Here is a 16,918-nt window from a genome sequence, read left to right as displayed (position 1 = left end):
TCTGTGTCTCTTCCTCTGTCTGTGCCTCTTTCTCTGTCTGTGCCTCTTTCTCTGTCTGAGTCTCTTTCTCTGTCTGTTTCTGTTTCTCTGTCTTTGTCTCTTTCTCTGTCTTTGTCTCTTTCTCTGTCTGTGCCTCTTTCTCTGTCTGTGTCTCTTTCTCTGTTTGTACCTCTTTCTCTGCCTGTGCCTCTTTCTCTGTCTGTGTCTCTTCCTCTGTCTTTGCCTCTTTCTCTGTCTGTGTCTCTTTCTCTGTCTGTGCCTCTTTCTCTGTCTGGGTCTCTTTCTCTTTCTCTGTCTGTGTCTCTTTCTCTGTCTGTGCCTCTTTCTCTGGCTGTGCCTGTTTCTCTGTCTGTGCCTCTTTCTCTGTCTGGGTCTCTTTCGCTGTCGGTGACTCTTTCTCTGTCTGTGTCTCTTTCTCTGTCAGTGTCTCTTTCTCTGTCTGTGTCTCTGTCTGTGCCTCTTTCTCTGTCTGTGCCTCTTTCTCTGCTTGTGCCTCTTTGTCTGTCTGTGTCTCTTTCTCTGTCTGTGCCTCTTTCTCTATCTGGGTCTCTTTCACTGTCTGGGTCTCTTTCTCTTTCTCTGTCTCTTTCTCTTTCTCTGTCTCTTCCTCTGTCGGTGTCTCTTTCTCTGTCGGTGTCTCTTTCTCTGTCTGTGTGACTTTCTCTGTCTGTTTCTCTTCCTCTGTCTTTGCCTCTTTCTCTGTATGTGTCTCTTTCTCTGTCTGTGTCTCTTTCTCTGTCTGGGTCTCTTTCTCTGTCTGGGTCTCTTTCTCTTTCTCTGTCTGTGCCTCTTTCTCTGTCTGGGTCTCTTTCTCTTTCTCTGTCTGTGTTTCTTTCTGTGTCTCTTTCTCTTTATGTGCCTCTTTCTCTGGCTGTGCCTCTTTCTCTGTCTGTGCCTGTTTCTCTGTCTGTCTCTCTTTCTATGTCTGTGTCTCTTTCTCTGTCTGTGTCTCTTTCTCTGTCTGTGTCTCTTCCTCTGTCTTTGCCTCTTTCTCTGTCTGTGTCTCTTTCTCTGTCTGTGCATCTTTCACTGTCTGTGTATCTTTCTCTGTCTGTGTCTCTTTCTCTGTCTGTGTCTCTTCCTCTGCCTTTGCCTCTTTCTCTGTCTGTGTCTCTTTCTCTGTATGTGCCTGTTTCTCTGTCTGTGTCTCTTTCTCTGTCTGTGTCTCTTCCTCTGTCTGTGCCTCTTTCTCTGTCGGTGTCTCTTTCTGTGTCTGTGTCTCTGTATGTGTCTCTTTCTTGTTGTGTCTCTTTCTCTGTCTGTGCCTGTTTTTCTGTCTGTGTCTCTTTCTCTGTCTGTGTCTCTTTCTCTGTCTGTGTCTCTTCCTCTGTCTGTGCCTCTTTCTCTGTCTGTGCCTCTTTCTCTGTCTGTGTCTCTTTCTCTGTCTTTGCCTGTTTCTCTGTCTTTGTCTCTTTCTCTGTCTTTGTCTCTTTCTCTGTCTGTGTCTCTTCCTCTGTCTTTGCCTCTTTCTCTGTCTGTGTCTCATTCTCTGTCTGTGCATCTTTCTCTGTCTGTGCCTCTTTCTCTGTCTGTGTCTCTTTCTCTGTCTGTGGCTCTTTCTCTGTCTGTGTCTCTTCCTGTCTTTGCATCTTTCTCTGTCTGTGTCTCTTTCTCTGTCTGTGCATCTTTCTCTGTCTGTGCATCTTTCTCTGTCTGTGTCTCTTTCTCCGTCTGTGCCTCTTTCTCTGTCTGTGTCTCTTTCTCTGTCTGTGTCTCTTTCTTTGTCTGTGTCTCTGTATGTGTCTCTTTCTCTTTATGTGTCTCTTTCTCTGTCTGTGCTTGTTTCTCTGTCTGTGTCTCTTTCTCTGTCTGTGTCTCTTTCTCTGTCTGTGTCTCTTTCTCTGTCTGTGTCTCTTCCTCTGTCTTTGCCTCTTTCTCTGTCTGTGTCTCTTTCTCTGTCTGTGCATCTTTCTCTGTGCCTCTTTCTCTGTCTGTGTCTCTTTCTCTGTCTGTGCCTCTTTCTCTGTCTGTGTCTCTTTCTCTGTCTGTGCCTCTTTCTCTGTCAGTGCCTCTTTCTCTGTCTGTGTCTCTTTCTCTGTCTGTGTCTGTGTCTCTTTCTCTTTATGTGTCTCTTTCTCTGTCTGTGTATCTTTCTCTGTCTGTGTCTCTTCCTCTGTCTTTGCCTCTTTCTCTGTCTGTGCCTCTTTCTCTGTCTGTGTCTCTTTCTCTGTCTGTGTCTCTTTCTCTGTCTGTGTCTCTTCCTCTGTCTTTGCCTCTTTCTCTGTCTGTGTCTCTTTCTCTGTCTGTGTCTCTTTCTCTGTCTGTGTCTCTTCCTCTGTCTTTGACTCTTTCTCTGTATGTGTCTCTTTCTCTGTCTGTGCATCTTTCTCTGTCTGTGCCTCTTTCTCTGTCTGTGTCTCTTCCTCTGTCTGTGCCTCTTTCTCTGTCTGTGTATCTTTCTCTGTCTGTGCCTTTCTCTGTCTCTGTCTCTTTCTCTGTCTGTGTCTCTTTCTCTGTCTGTGTATCTTTCTCTGTCTGTGTCTCTTCCTCTGTCTTTGCCTCTTTCTCTGTCTGTGCCTCTTTCTCTGTCTGTGTCTCTTTCTCTGTCTGTGTCTCTTTCTCTGTCTGTGTCTCTTTCTCTGTCTGTGTCTCTTCCTCTGTCTTTGCCTCTTTCTCTGTCTGTGTCTCTTTCTCTGTCTGTGTCTCTTTCTCTGTCTGTGTCTCTTCCTCTGTCTTTGACTCTTTCTCTGTATGTGTCTCTTTCTCTGTCTGTGCATCTTTCTCTGTCTGTGCCTCTTTCTCTGTCTGTGTCTCTTCCTCTGTCTGTGCCTCTTTCTCTGTCTGTTCTCTTTCTCTGTCGGTGTCTTTTTCTCTGTCTGTGTCTGTGTCTCTGTCTGTGTCTCTTTCTCTGTATGTTTCTCTTTCTCTGTATGTGTCTCTTTCTCTGTCTGTGTCTCTTTCTCTGTCTGTGTCTCTTTCTCTGTCTGTGTCTCTTTCTCTGTCTGTGTCTCTTCCTCTGTCTTTGACTCTTTCTCTGTATGTGTCTCTTTCTCTGTCTGTGCATCTTTCTCTGTCTGTGCCTCTTTCTCTGTCTGTGTCTCTTCCTCTGTCTGTGCCTCTTTCTCTGTCTGTTTCTCTTTCTCTGTCGGTGTCTTTTTCTCTGTCTGTGTCTGTGTCTCTGTCTGTGTCTCTTTCTCTGTATGTTTCTCTTTCTCTGTATGTGTCTCTTTCTCTGTCTGTGTCTCTTTCTCTGTCTGTGTCTCTTCCTCTGTCTGTGCCTTTCTCTGTCTCTGTCTCTTTCTCTGTCTGTGTCTGTGTCTCTGTCTGTGTCTCTTTCTCTGTCTGTCTCTTTCTCTGTCTCTGTCTCTTTCTCTGTCTGTGTCTCTTTCTCTGTCTGTGTCTCTTCCTCTGTCTGTGTCTCTTTCTCTGTGTGCCTCTTTCTCTGTCTGTGCCTCTTTCTCTGTCTGTGCCTCTTTCTATGTCTGTGTCTCTTTCTCTGTCTGTGTCTCTTTCTCTGTCTGTGTCTCTTTCTCTGTCTGTGTCTCTTTCTCTGTCTGTGTCTCTTCCTCTGTCTTTGCCCCTTTCTCTGTCTCTGTCTCTTTCTCTGTCTGTACCTCTTTCTTTCCCTTTTTCTTATTTCCCAGAAGCATCTATATTTTTGACAGACAGGTCACTGTATTCTCTATTGCAGAGTGAGGGAATGTTGACACTCCTTTGTTCTGGGCTGTTTTCTCCTGCTGCTGGGGTTTCTGACAGCAGACAGTAGCTCATTAGCAGCCTGCAACACAATCCTAGACTAGCTGTTTCTGACAAACCAAAGATCAATGTCATGGCCTTGACAGACACTGAAACTCTGAACTGTAACAGTTGGATGTTGTCTACACAGCAGACCAGCTCTGTGTGAATGTATAGATGTAAGGGACGTGGTTCAGTGAACCTAGCTCACATGGTGGGTAACCTTTCCTGAGACTTGAGACTTGTGTTAGCTTCCCAAGCTAATGCCTAGGTTTTAGCTCAGAGGGCTAACACAGTCTTGAGGCGCAAACCCGAGTCCTTAAACGAAATGGCAATCTGTGATACAAAATTAAATAGCTACGGAGGTGTATTTTAACCTGTATTTTCCTCTATGTTTATCGCCTAGGGTGCGAGGTGCGGAGAGGGACTGCGGTTCCGTAACGTGTCCTGCTTTGTGTCAGACGGGTCTGGCCAGGAGGAGGGCAGCCTGGTGGATGATGAGATGTGTGGAAACCTGGAGCCCTTGGTAGATGGAGACAAGCGGATCACCCTGGAAGAACCCTGCACCTCGCCCTGTCCAGGTAACTAACTTACCTTGGCCTGCAATGACTGAGGATCCAGAGTCCTGGACAGTGGACCCGGTCCCTAGATAAGAGGCAGCCAAGATCTGACCAGGAAAAACACCTGACCCTATGGTCAGTATAGATTCACCTCTGAGCATCCATCTAATCTACTATGTAGTTAGTTCAACATAGCAGTCCGGTTACAATGTGGAACATTAATGGTGTTTTGTAGATTTTATAGCTCTATCTGGTCGAGAAAGCCCCTTGTCCTTCAACATTATTTACCAACTATGCAGAGACATTTTGCTGTTCCTTTAAGGCTGAGCTGAGTTCACTACTGCCGTTAAATCACATTTATCAGCAGATGTGCTAAGAGACATTTATATGGTCCTAGCTGTGTTATATTCTAGCCCAGCTCTCTCATAACATGAATCTTTTAGGAGCAGTGTCCTGCTGACACTGACTGTAGGCACTGATGACTGGATGTTTAGATTCTCAGAGGCTGGTGCTAAAGAGCCGTCCAACGCCTGCTGCTGTGCCTCATTCTCTGTGTTGATGTTGACTGACATTGTAGGGAATTCAACAAGCTAGTAAAGTGAGTATTCTAAGATTATATGAATACATGATTTCTTCATCTCCAATGACATGAAAGTGGAGATTTTCTCTTCTGAATAAAAACCTTTCAACGTCATACATTTCAGAGAGTTGCTAGGGAAAAAAAGCGGATCTGAAAACGACTAGTGTGAATGCAATTTTGACAGTTCGTATTTCCTTATTTTGCCAGTGCCTGTCAATTACATATCCAACGTCCCATTTTGACAGGTCCATTGTAGCAGAAGTAGAGCGTTGTGACACAAGCTCATGCAGCAGAAAATTGTGTTTGGTGTGTTTGGTATGTTTGGTGTGTTTGGTGTGTTTGGTGTGTTTGGTGTGTTTGGTGTGTGTGTGTGTGTGTGCGCGTGTGCGTGTGTGCGTGCTTGTATGTGTGCGGGTGTGTGTGTGTGCGTGCGTGTGTGTCCAGAGCTGTGCGTTTGGTAGATGTGGGCATGTGTAGTCAAAGTAATCTTTGTAGCCTACTTCCCCCCTATTCTAACATTCATATCACACAAACCCTCAACCTGTGGCCTACTAAGTTACATATCTACATAGCCAGTCCTAATCTCCAGTGGTTTAGCTCAGGCAGCCAAGACAGACGGAGCAGGTATTTAATCCAGGTGTCCACTCTCTCTCCACATGAAACCCCACCAGACATCACCTCTCTCCCCCTCCTCTGCCTCATCACACCCCTGCCTCCCCTGCCTGATCGTAGCCCAGTCCATGGCCCCACCATGCCTGACACCTGACACAGACAGCAGACAGGTGATAATCATAAAGTGGATTAGGCCACTTTGGACCTGATGGCTTTATGATTAATTAGTATTTAGACGTGTGCTCACTTCCTCTCTGTCACTACAATAGGATGAATTAATGAATGGCTCTGACCTATTCTTATGGGAAATGGCCTGTTCTGAGAACACCCTGATTCAAACTATAATGAAAAATGGGATCTGGCTCTATTGGGGAAATATCTTCTGAACTTTATCAGGGATAGGGTTTAAACCTCTTTTTTTTTAAATGAGAATTCTCTGAAGAAGTCTGAGAAGTCTGCCTGGTGACAATCAGTGTGGAAATATAATGATATTCAAAACAATTTAAGGTCAAATTCAAGTTTCCCATTATAATTGTGTAGTGCCAGGGTCAGGAATCTTGTGATATGACCAGGATAGACTCTGGAGTCATATTTTTGGTCAGGTTACATGGTTAACAGCAACGTCTCATATAGTACTGTACGTTTTCAACTGTGTGCAGCTAAATGTGTTGAAAGTTGTGTACTGTGTGTTTCTGTACAGGTGACTGCTACCTGACTGACTGGACATTGTGGAGCCCGTGCCAGCTGAGCTGTGTCAGTGGAGCTGACCTTGGTTTTGGCTCAATGCAGGTCAGATCCAGAGCGGTGCTGGCCCAGGAGCCAGAGAACCTACTGCAGTGTCCAGAACAGGAGTGGGAAGCCCGGCCCTGCACTGGTCAGTCTATACACACAAACACACATGCATGCACACACACACACACACACACACACACACACACACACACACATACACACACACACGCACACACACACAAATGTGCATTTGTCCCTTCATGCTATTATATGTAATATGAAGTATGTCTGTACTGACCCATATCTCTCCTCCCACTACAGAGGGCCAGTGTTATGAGTACAAGTGGATGACAGGAGCGTGGAGAAGCTCCTCTCGACTGGTCTGGTGTCAAAGATCTGATGGATTAAATGTCACAGGTATGTGTGTGTGTGTGTGTGTTTGGTTTTACTATCCTTGTGGGGACCAGAAATGTCCTCCTCCTTGTGGGGACCAGAAATGTCTTCACAAGGATAGTAAAACAAGGAAAATTCAGTGTGGGAACATTTAGCCAGTCCCCACAAGGACAAAAGGCTATTTTAGGCTTAGGGGTTAGGTTTAGGGTTGGGGTTAGAGTTAGAATTAGGGTTAGTGTTTAGGGTTAGGGGTTAAAGAAAATATAATTTTGAATCAATCCTTTGTTTGGTCCCCACAAGGATAGTAAAAAAAAACGTGTGTGTGTGAGTGTGTGCTGCTTATATCCCATCCCCTGTCAGAATGCATCCACCAACACTCCTTCTTTTAAACCTATCCCTTTACAGATGTGCCTACTTCATATGCTGCTGAATAGAAGTCACTAAACCCTTATCTAGACTAAGGACGAGTATTGAGTGGTAGCCTACTGTAGCATAAGATTTCAGTCACTGCCTCTCGATTTAGTAGCTACATTATCATAACTGTAACTCTATGAATGTGTGGGATGTGAATTAGGTCATAAGCTCCAATGAATAGTACAATACAGTTCTGCTACAGTCAGCCACCCAGCCCAGCTCCCTCCAGGTGCCTCAGTGGCTGATGATGATGATGGGGATAGGGTTATTTCAAACCCTGTCTCTGCCTGTCGGAGCGAGTGGCGTTTGTTCATTCGAGGAAGAGAGATATTGCTTTCCAAGCACTTTCTGACTGCCTGTCACTGTGGAGCCGAGGCCGCTTGTGTGTGTGCATGCGTTCCTGTGTGTATGTGTGCGTGCCTTCGAGCGTGTGTGTATGTGTGTTTGTGTGTGTAGGAGATAAGGAGGATTTAATCCTTGACGATGACACGTTTTAATCCTGCTGGCCATCACACGTCATCTTTAGGTCTGTGACTGCTGCCTCAGAGCTAGGAGATTCCAGAGGAAGAGTTACAGTGTATATGTCACTTATCATAAAGGATAAAGGATGTGTGTCTTATTCAGCAATTAATTATCTGAGGAATGAATAACCACTAGCACTGACTTTGCTGTTAACTTCTTTATTTTGGAAAAATGTACTTACTACGACTGTGATATGTGATTTTCTCACCTAGCTATCTTAAGATGAATGCACTAACTGTAATTCGCTCTGGATAAGAGCGTCTGCTAAATTACTAAAATATAAATAAGTGAATGAACATTTCTGTAAACTATACACATGATGTTTGGTGTGTAGGCATAGAGTATGACATATCAAATCAAACTTTATTTAACAAGCATTTATCTAGACAGCTCAATACACATTACATTTGTTAGGTAGGTGTGCATGAATCATGATATAGTCTGAATTCACTCTCACCGTGTATTAATGATGCTATAGATCCTATGCCAAGGCATTCCACAGCCATACGCTCCAGATGGTATGCATATTTTATGCATATCATATCAGACCGGTTGATTGGCATATACCCTGTATTTCCTTGACGTAAACGCTTCCTTTCACGCAATGTGGCTTCCGCTTATGATTTGCATACGCTGTGTGTGTGTGTGAGTGTGTCCATGCGCATCACCATCATTAATATTCAAGACGTCTTCTAATAGATTAGCAATTTTCTGCCGACAGTATAATTTTTATGAATAACTTGAGGGATCCTGTCCAGGATTACTCTCTGAGTGTTGCTACACATATATCTCTTGTGAAGTGGGATGTTGAAGTGAAGGAATTTAGCAAAGTGGTTGAAGCGGACCGTTGCTGACTGGTACAGAGTACTGGGCCTGGCACCTCTTATTCTCTAAAGCTTGGGTACATATTGTAGAATACCTGCTTAAAAGTACTGTCAAATTGAAGGGAGCAGTGGAACCTTTTTCATTCCTTCAAGGACTGATGCACTGTGTAAATCACTTTGGATGAAAGTGTCTGCTTAGTTGCAGATATTATATTATGTTGTATATATTATGATTAAGCTCAAGACTACCCCTCCCCCTGGCTGCTGTGGTAACCTCTGTTTCTTTCAGCCTGGTTACCGTGGTGCTGTTTAAACGCCTAATGACAAACCTAGTCTTTACTGCCACCTACAACATTGTCATAGAAACCACACTTATCAGAAAGGAAGGGCTGTAGTACTGACTGAACTGTGAGTCAGTTCTAGTTTCCTCACCATCACTACTGTATCCCTCCTCTGTATAACCTTGGTCTAGTTGGTCTAGTTGGTCTAGTTCCCCCCACCACCACTACAGTATCCCTCCTCTTATCTCCTATACCCTTCTCTTGTGTATATTGATTTACCCCAGTGTAGCTCAAATAAAAGCCTAGTGAGAAAACAGTGAGCCCCTTTCATTTTGCCTTGAGGCAGTCCACTGCATTGATAGGCAGTCCACTGCATTGATAGGACAATGGGAGGGAATCTCCCTGAGGCAATCACTTAAAGAGATGGGGATGGGGCTAGGGCTGGCCTACCTTCTCTTCCCAGGCATGACTGCGTCCCAAATGGCACCCTATTCCCTATATAGTGCACTTCTTTTGACCAGGGCCCATAGGGCTCTTGTCAAAAGTAGTGCACTATGTGGGAAATAGAATGCCATTTGGGACACATAATTGTTGTCCTTGATATCTGAAGCTGTATCAGTGTAAATTTTGCAGTGAGTGCATCATCTCACTACAGTACACACAACTCATCTGAGACCCAGAGAGCTCAGGGAGCTCAGTCTGCTTTCCTGTTTATGTAAGTGTGTCTGTCTGTACGCTTGCTCTCTGGAATGGTGCATACTGCGTGGTGTATGTCTGATAAACCATGAATTAATGGGAGTGTCTGTTTTCGTCTGGGTGTTTGGGGAGGAATTTTGAGCAGCTACCTATCAGAGTGCCCTAATTACTGAAGTATTACAATATCATATACTGTGAGGGGAAATTAATTGGGAAGCATTGGAGGACCCATTTTTGTTGCTTGCCTCCTGCTGGGGAATTAGAGAGAGAGAGAGAGAGAGAGAGAGAGAGAGAGAGAGAGAGAGAGAGAGAGAGAGAGAGAGAGAGAGAGAGAGAGAGAGAGAGAGAGAGAGAGAGAGAGAGAGAGAGAGAGAGAGAGAGAGAGAGAGAGAGAGAGAGAGAGAGAGAGAGAGGGGAGAGAGAGAGAGAGGAGAGAGAGAGAGAGAGAGAGAGAGAGAGAGAGAGAGAGAGAGAGAGAGAGAGAGAGATATACTCTTCTCTTGTGTATATATATATAAATATATCTACTTCACTTGCTTTGGCAATGTTAACATATGTTTCCCATGCCTATAAAGCCCTTCAATTGAATTTAATTTAATTGAGAGAAAAAATATGTAAAGAAAGTGATATAAAGAAAGAAAGGGAGAGAGAGAGATTGCAAAATAGAGAACAGGTGTGTAGAGTCTCTGATCCATGTTGCCTGCAGCACAGCAGACTGATAGAAGTACAGTAACAAAGACAGCAGTGAAAGCTGCCCAACATTCTGGACCACATGTCCGCTGCTCTGCTGTGTGTGTATGTTTTTGTGTGTGTGTGTGTCCCCACAAGAATAGTAAACAAAAATGTGTTAGTCTCCACAAGGTAAAATGCTATTTCTAGGGGGTTAGAATTAGTGTTAGGTTAGAATTGGGTTAGGGTTAGTTTTAGGGTTAGTTTAGGGTGTAGGGAAAATAGGTTTTTGAATGGGACTGAATTGTGTGTCCCCACAAGGTTAGTTGTTCAAGACTGTGTGTGTGTGTGTCTGCTTGTGTACGTCTTGTGTATACATGTATGTGCTTGTCTGCTTGCATTAGCGAGATAATTAAATGTACAGCATCTTTATATCATAAAGGGAGACTGCTCCCCATGGCACCCTCACTTCCATCCCCTTGCTGCCCCAAACCCCTCCCCACTGAAGCTTGCCCTCTGACCTGTACCCTACAGGTGGCTGCCCTATGACGGCCCAACCCGTGGCAGACCGATCATGTGACCCAGCCTGCAACAGACCACGCTCCTTCTGCACAGAGGTGAGTCTGACAACAGAAAGAGAGAGAGAGAGAGAGAGAGAGAGAGAGAGAGAGAGAGAGAGAGAGAGAGAGAGAGATTTTATTTTTCAATTATACTTACCCTCTCAAATAAACTCCCTCTCACATTATCAAGCATCTCACAGGCAATCCCAGATCATTATATATATATTTTTTCTTCAATACAATACAGTACGGTATTCTTCAACCCAGTTGTATTCAAAGGGTGTATTTGATTCTCAGTCGTATGTGAGAGAGAAACATCCCATAATATACAGCCTGGTCTTTGAAGTGTAGTCTGTCCCTCCTCGGGCTGAGAGCTTCCAGCATTTGTGTTCACTACAAACGGAGTCAATTTCCTGGAAACACCGGGGGACCAGTTAAATGGGTACACTGTTTGTGTGTTTGTATGTGTGGAGGTGTGTGTGTGTGTTTCTGTCTGTGTGTGTGTGTATGGGGGATCGGCACCATCTATACACACACCCATGTCAGAACACATCAGAACCAGGACTCAGCCCTCTAGTTAGTGCTGCCTGAGGGGGCTGTGAGAGAGATACAGCAACATGTCTAGCTCAAATGTGTCTGTTTGTGTAGTGGGGGTATTGTGTCATTGTGTTTGTTCATATTTGTGTTGTTAGTCATCTCCCATGGCCTGGCTGTGTTTCTGTGTATATGACTGTGTGTAAATGTGTCTCTTGTGCCAGTGTGTATTTGTGCTTGTAGGTGTGGTCGTGAGTGAATCACATTTTTTCTGTCCATCATTCCCTATTTTTGTGTCTGTCTATGTGTTCGTGAATGTATGTGTGCACATGTACATGCAGGTTAGGGTGTGGAAGGTGTGTATGCCAGCCTCAGTCTCAGCAGTGTGTTGTGTAGCCCCATGCTGCAGTACAGAACCTGCTGCGTGTTCATCCTGCCCCTCTCTTTGTCTGCCACTTTGGTTATGCTAATCAGCCCTCCTGTTTCCTGCCCTGTTCTCTCATCCGCCGGCCCTGTGTGTGTGAGTGTATGTGTGTGTGTGTGTGTGTGTGTGTGTGTTCAGACATACAGCCACTGTTTGCATTGTGGATATTTCATCTCGGGGTGATTATCCTCTGGAGGTTGCCGGGGAATAGGGGAACCCCCACCAAGCACAGGCAGATGATTGAACAGAGAGAGGGAGAAGAAAGAGAGAAAGAGAATGAAACCCCCCTGGGCTGGCAGATGAGTGATCTGAGAGAGATAGAGGGATGAGTGAACAGAGAGAAAGAATAGGGGAAACCTTTGGGCTGGCTGGCTGTATACCCCAACCCCAACAGACCCCACCCTTTAAATCTCAGAGAATGAATTTCTGTCTGATCCCCCCCCCCCCCCCTTTCTCAATGCAGCACTAGCATCACAAAGGGGATTGAAACGTGTGATAGTTCATTTTAATACTGCCAAGATATGAGCCTGAGCTAAAGCTGAGTGATGATTCATTCGATTACACCTGGGAATATTTGATAACAAATAACCTCACTCCGTCACCAGCCTCCGACTGCATTATTTGCTGTACTAAAAGGGATGAAACTGACAAAAATGCCTTGTATCCATGTTTTGATTTTATAATGGCGGTGTGTGTGTGTGAATTGTGTGATTCTCATCAAGTGCACCAATTGCTAAACATCTCCAACACACCTGCAAAGCAAAAGCTGCCACACCGTAGACCCATGTCTTCAGTTTACCATCTGTAGGACACATCACACACACTTAGGACACTGACTAACTCCAGTGACAGCTCACATTGGACTATAATGTGAATGGCTTTGGTGCAGATCCATTCCTGTGCATAGAGGGCAGCAGTACACCAAATATTTTCCAGATCATCTATTGTGTGTAAATTATTATGCATTTCATTTATACGTGTGTGTAACTCCTTTCCTCTCCCAGGCGGGTGTGTGTGGCTGCGAGGAGGGCTACACGGAGGTGATGACTTCAGACGGCCTGCTGGACCAGTGTACGGTGATCCCCGTGTTAGAGATCCCCACGGCGAGGGACAACAGGGCTGACGTGAAGACCATCAGGGCAGTCAGCCCCACACAGCCCTCCAACAGCCTGCCTGGCCGTGCCGGACGCACCTGGTTCCTACAGCCCTTCGGACCAGGTACACTAACCAGACAGATTTACTCTATCAATTTACGGGACAGTAGGGAACCATCCAAGAGATTTGTTCTTGGTTGTTATTATGTGGTATTTCGAATCTTGTTAGAATATCGGCCTATACTCTGTAGAAAGTAAATGTGAATATATTCCGAAATTATAACAGAATTTTCAGAAGAGCTACATTCTGCATTGTCATTCCCGGTAGCCACAAATTGTTTTTGCACAAATCCCCTAATGACATCAGGAAATGATATGAACAGAAGTTTTACACCGCCATTTATGCACACATTTAGGATTAGGCCCAGAATTTCTCATCCTCAAAATATCCATCATTTCTACTCATGTGTGATGTGATGTGCTGGATCTTAATATTTACAGCAAAGTGAAAGTACAATCCACCAATAATAATTTACACACAATAGATGATCTGGAAAATATTTGGTGTACTGCTGCCCTCTATGCACACGAATGGATCTGCACCAAAGCCATTCACATTATAGTCCAATGTGAGCTGTCACTGGAGTTAGTCAGTGTCCTAAGTGTGTGTGATGTGTCCTACAGATGGTAAACTGAAGACATGGGTCTACGGTGTGGCAGCCGGAGCTTTTGTTTTACTCATATTTATAGTCTCCATGACCTTCCTAGCCTGGTAAGTTCATCTGTTTGATACTTCTTTATGTATGTCAGTCATCTGTATGTCACCGGTATGTATGTATGTACACTGAACAAAAATATAAACACAACATGCAACAATTTCAAAGATTTTACTGAGTTACAGTTCATATAAGGAAATCCGACAATTGAAATAAATTAATTTGGCCCTAATCTATGGATTTCACATGACTTGGAATACAGATATGCATCTGTTGGTCACAGATACCTTAAAAAAAAGTTAGGGATGTGGATCAGAAAACCAGTCAGTATCTGGTGTGACCACCATTTGCATCATGCAGCGCGACACATCTCCTTCACATAGAGTTTATCTGGCTGTTGATTGTGGCCTGTGGAATGTTGTCTCACTCCTCTTCAATGGCTGTGTGAAGTTGCTGGATATTGGCGGGAACTGGAACACGCTGTCGTACACGTCGATCCAGAGAATGCCAAACATGCTCATTGGGTGACATGTCTGGTGAGTATGCAGGCCATGGAAGAACTGGGACATTTTCAGAATTGTGTACAGATCCTTGCGACATGGGGCTGTGCATTATCATGCTGAAACATGAGGTGATGGCGGTGGATGAATGGCACGATAATGGGATCTCGTCACAGTATCTCTGTGCATTCAAATTGCCATCGATAAAATGCAATTGTGTTCGTTGTCCGTAGCTTAAGCCTGCCCATACCATAACCCCATCGCCACCATGGGGCACTCTGTTCACAACATTGACATCAGCAAACCGCTCACCCACACAACGCCATACACGCTGTCTGCCATCTGCCCGGTACAGTTGAAACTGGGATTCACCCGTGAAGAGCACACTTCTCCAGCGTGCCAGTGGCCATCGAAGGTGAGCATTTGCCCACTGAAGTCGGTTACGACGCCGAACTGCAGTCAGGTCAAGACCCTGGTGAGGACGACGAGCACACAGATGAGCTTCCCTGAGACGGTTTCTGACAGTTTGTGCAGAAATTATTTGGTTGTGCAAACCGGACAGCTGTCCAGGTGAATGGTCTCTGACGATCCCACAGGTGAAGAAGCCGGATGTGGAGGTCCTGTGCTGGCGTGGTTACGCGTGGTCTGCGGTTGTGAGGCCGGTTGGAAGTACTGCCAAATGGTCTAAAACATTGTTGGAGGCGGCTTATGGTAGAGAAATAAACATAACATTCTCTGGCAACAGCTCTGGTGGACATTCCTGCATTCAGCATGTAAATTGCACGCTCCCTCAAAAATTTTGACATCTGTGGCATTGTGTTGTGTGACAAAACTGCACATTTTATAGTGGCCTTTTTATTGTCCCCAGCACAAGGTGTACCTGTGTAATGATAATGCTGTTTAATCAGCTTCTTGATATGCCACACCTGTCATGTGGATGGATTATCTTGGTAAATGAGAAATGCTCACTAACAGGGATGTAAACACATTTCTAGAGAAATAAGCTTTTTGTGCAATGGGAATTTCTGGAATCTTTTATTTTAGCTCATGAAACATGGGACCAACACTTTACATGTTGCGTTTATATATATATTTAGCATATGTATGTACAGTGGGGAAAAAAAGTATTTAGTCAGCCACCAATTGTGCAAGTTCTCCCACTTAAAAAGATGAGAGAGGCCTGTCATTTTCATCATAGGTACACGTTAACTATGACAGACAAAATGAGAAAAAAAATTCCAGAAAATCACATTGTAGGATTTTTTATGAATTTATTTGCAAATTATGGTGGAAAATAAGTATTTGGTCAATAACAAAAGTTTCTCAATACTTTGTTATATACCCTTTGTTGGCAATGACACAGGTCAAACGTTTTCTGTAAGTCTTCACAAGGTTTTCACACACTGTTGCTGGTATTTTGGCCCATTCCTCCATGCAGATCTCCTCTAGAGCAGTGATGTTTTGGGGCTGTCGCTGGGCAACACAGACTTTCAACTCCCCTCCAAAGATTTTCTATAGGGTTGAGATCTGGAGACTGGCTAGGCCACTCCAGGACCTTGAAATGCTTCTTACGAAGCCACTCCTTCGTTGCCCGGGCGGTGTGTTTGGGATCATTGTCATGCTGAAAGACCCAGCCACGTTTCATCTTCAATGCCCTTGCTGATGGAAGGAGGTTTTCACTCAAAATCTCACGATACATGGCCCCATTCATTCTTTCCTTTACACGGATCAGTCGTCCTGGTCCCTTTGCAGAAAAACAGCCCCAAAGCATGATGTTTCCACCCCCATGCTTCACAGTAGGTATGGTGTTCTTTGGATGCAACTCAGCATTCTTTGTCCTCCAAACACGACGAGTTGAGTTTTTACCAAAAGTTCTATTTTGGTTTCATCTGACCATATGACATTCTCCCAATCCTCTTATGGATCATCCAAATGCACTCTAGCAAACTTCAGACAGGCCTGGACATGTACTGGCTTAAGCAGGGGGACACGTCTGGCACTGCAGGATTTGAGTCCCTGGCGGCGTAGTGTGTTACTGATGGTAGGCTTTGTTACTTTGGTCCCAGCTCTCTGCAGGTCATTCACTAGGTCCCCCGTGTGGTTCTGGGATTTTTGCTCACTGTTCTTGTGATCATTTTGACCCCACGGGGTGAGATCTTGCGTGGAGCCCCAGATCGAGGGAGATTATCAGTGGTCTTGTATGTCTTCCATTTCCTAATAATTGCTCCCACAGTTGATTTCTTCAAACCAAGCTGCTTACCTATTGCAGATTCAGTCTTCCCAGCCTGGTGCAGGTCTACAATTTTGTTTCTGGTGTCCTTTGACAGCTCTTTGGTCTTGGCCATAGTGGAGTTTGGAGTGTGACTGTTTGAGGTTGTGGACAGGTGTCTTTTATACTGATAACAAGTTCAAACAGGTGCCATTAATACAGGTAACGAGTGGAGGACAGAGGAGCCTCTTAAAGAAGAAGTTACAGGTCTGTGAGAGCCAGAAATCTTGCTTGTTTCTAGGTGACCAAATACTTATTTTCCACCATAATTTGCAAATAAATTCATAAAAAATCCTACAATGTGAAATTTTTTAAATTTTTAAATTTTTATTTTGAGAAAATGATGAAAATGACAGGGCTCTCTCATCTTTTTAAGTGGGAGAACTTGCACAATTGGTGGCTGACTAAATACTTTTTTCCCCCACTGTATGTATGTATGTATGTATGTATGTATGTATGTATGTATGTATGTATGTACTGTATGTATGTATGTATCTATGTCATCACCTGTATGTATATGTCTTCATGATCACATCAGTTTTCATTTACCCATTCATTTTAATTTCAAGTCATGTCATTATCTGTACTTTTTCTTTCCATCTCTCTCCCCACCTCATCCATTCATCTCTCTCCCAACCTCATCCATTCATCTCTCTCCACACCTCATCCATTCATTCCTCTCCCCATCTTATCCATTGATCTCTCTCTTTTCACCCCCCCCACCCCCCCACCCCCACCCCCCACCCCCCACCCCCCACCACCTCCGTGCACCATCAGTCGGTGTTACTCGAACCCTGACTCGAACCCTGACCAGTGTACTGATACGGTGGTCTGGATGGGACATAACGATCATACCATGGCTT

At 44.5% G+C, this 16,918-nt stretch overlaps 1 protein-coding gene across 1 annotated transcript in view; it reads left to right on the top strand.

The window, feature by feature from the left end:
• LOC121586575 (thrombospondin type-1 domain-containing protein 7A-like) overlaps nucleotides 1-16,918 on the top strand; it is a 186,362-nt gene that overhangs the window by 165,140 nt on the left and 4,304 nt on the right. The window contains exons 24-29 of the mRNA XM_045226705.1: nucleotides 4,082-4,256; nucleotides 6,128-6,301; nucleotides 6,481-6,576; nucleotides 10,493-10,575; nucleotides 12,481-12,694; nucleotides 13,255-13,342. Coding sequence (XP_045082640.1) covers nucleotides 4,082-4,256; nucleotides 6,128-6,301; nucleotides 6,481-6,576; nucleotides 10,493-10,575; nucleotides 12,481-12,694; nucleotides 13,255-13,342 — 830 coding nt within the window. The remainder of the gene's footprint in view (nucleotides 1-4,081; nucleotides 4,257-6,127; nucleotides 6,302-6,480; nucleotides 6,577-10,492; nucleotides 10,576-12,480; nucleotides 12,695-13,254; nucleotides 13,343-16,918) is intronic.

The sequence above is a fragment of the Coregonus clupeaformis genome, chromosome 17 (genome assembly GCF_020615455.1).
Source record: "Coregonus clupeaformis isolate EN_2021a chromosome 17, ASM2061545v1, whole genome shotgun sequence".
Classification (NCBI taxonomy): Eukaryota; Metazoa; Chordata; class Actinopteri; order Salmoniformes; family Salmonidae; genus Coregonus; species Coregonus clupeaformis.
The sequence above is the reverse complement of the archived record's forward strand: the minus strand, read 5'-3'. Positions and strand labels throughout refer to the sequence as shown.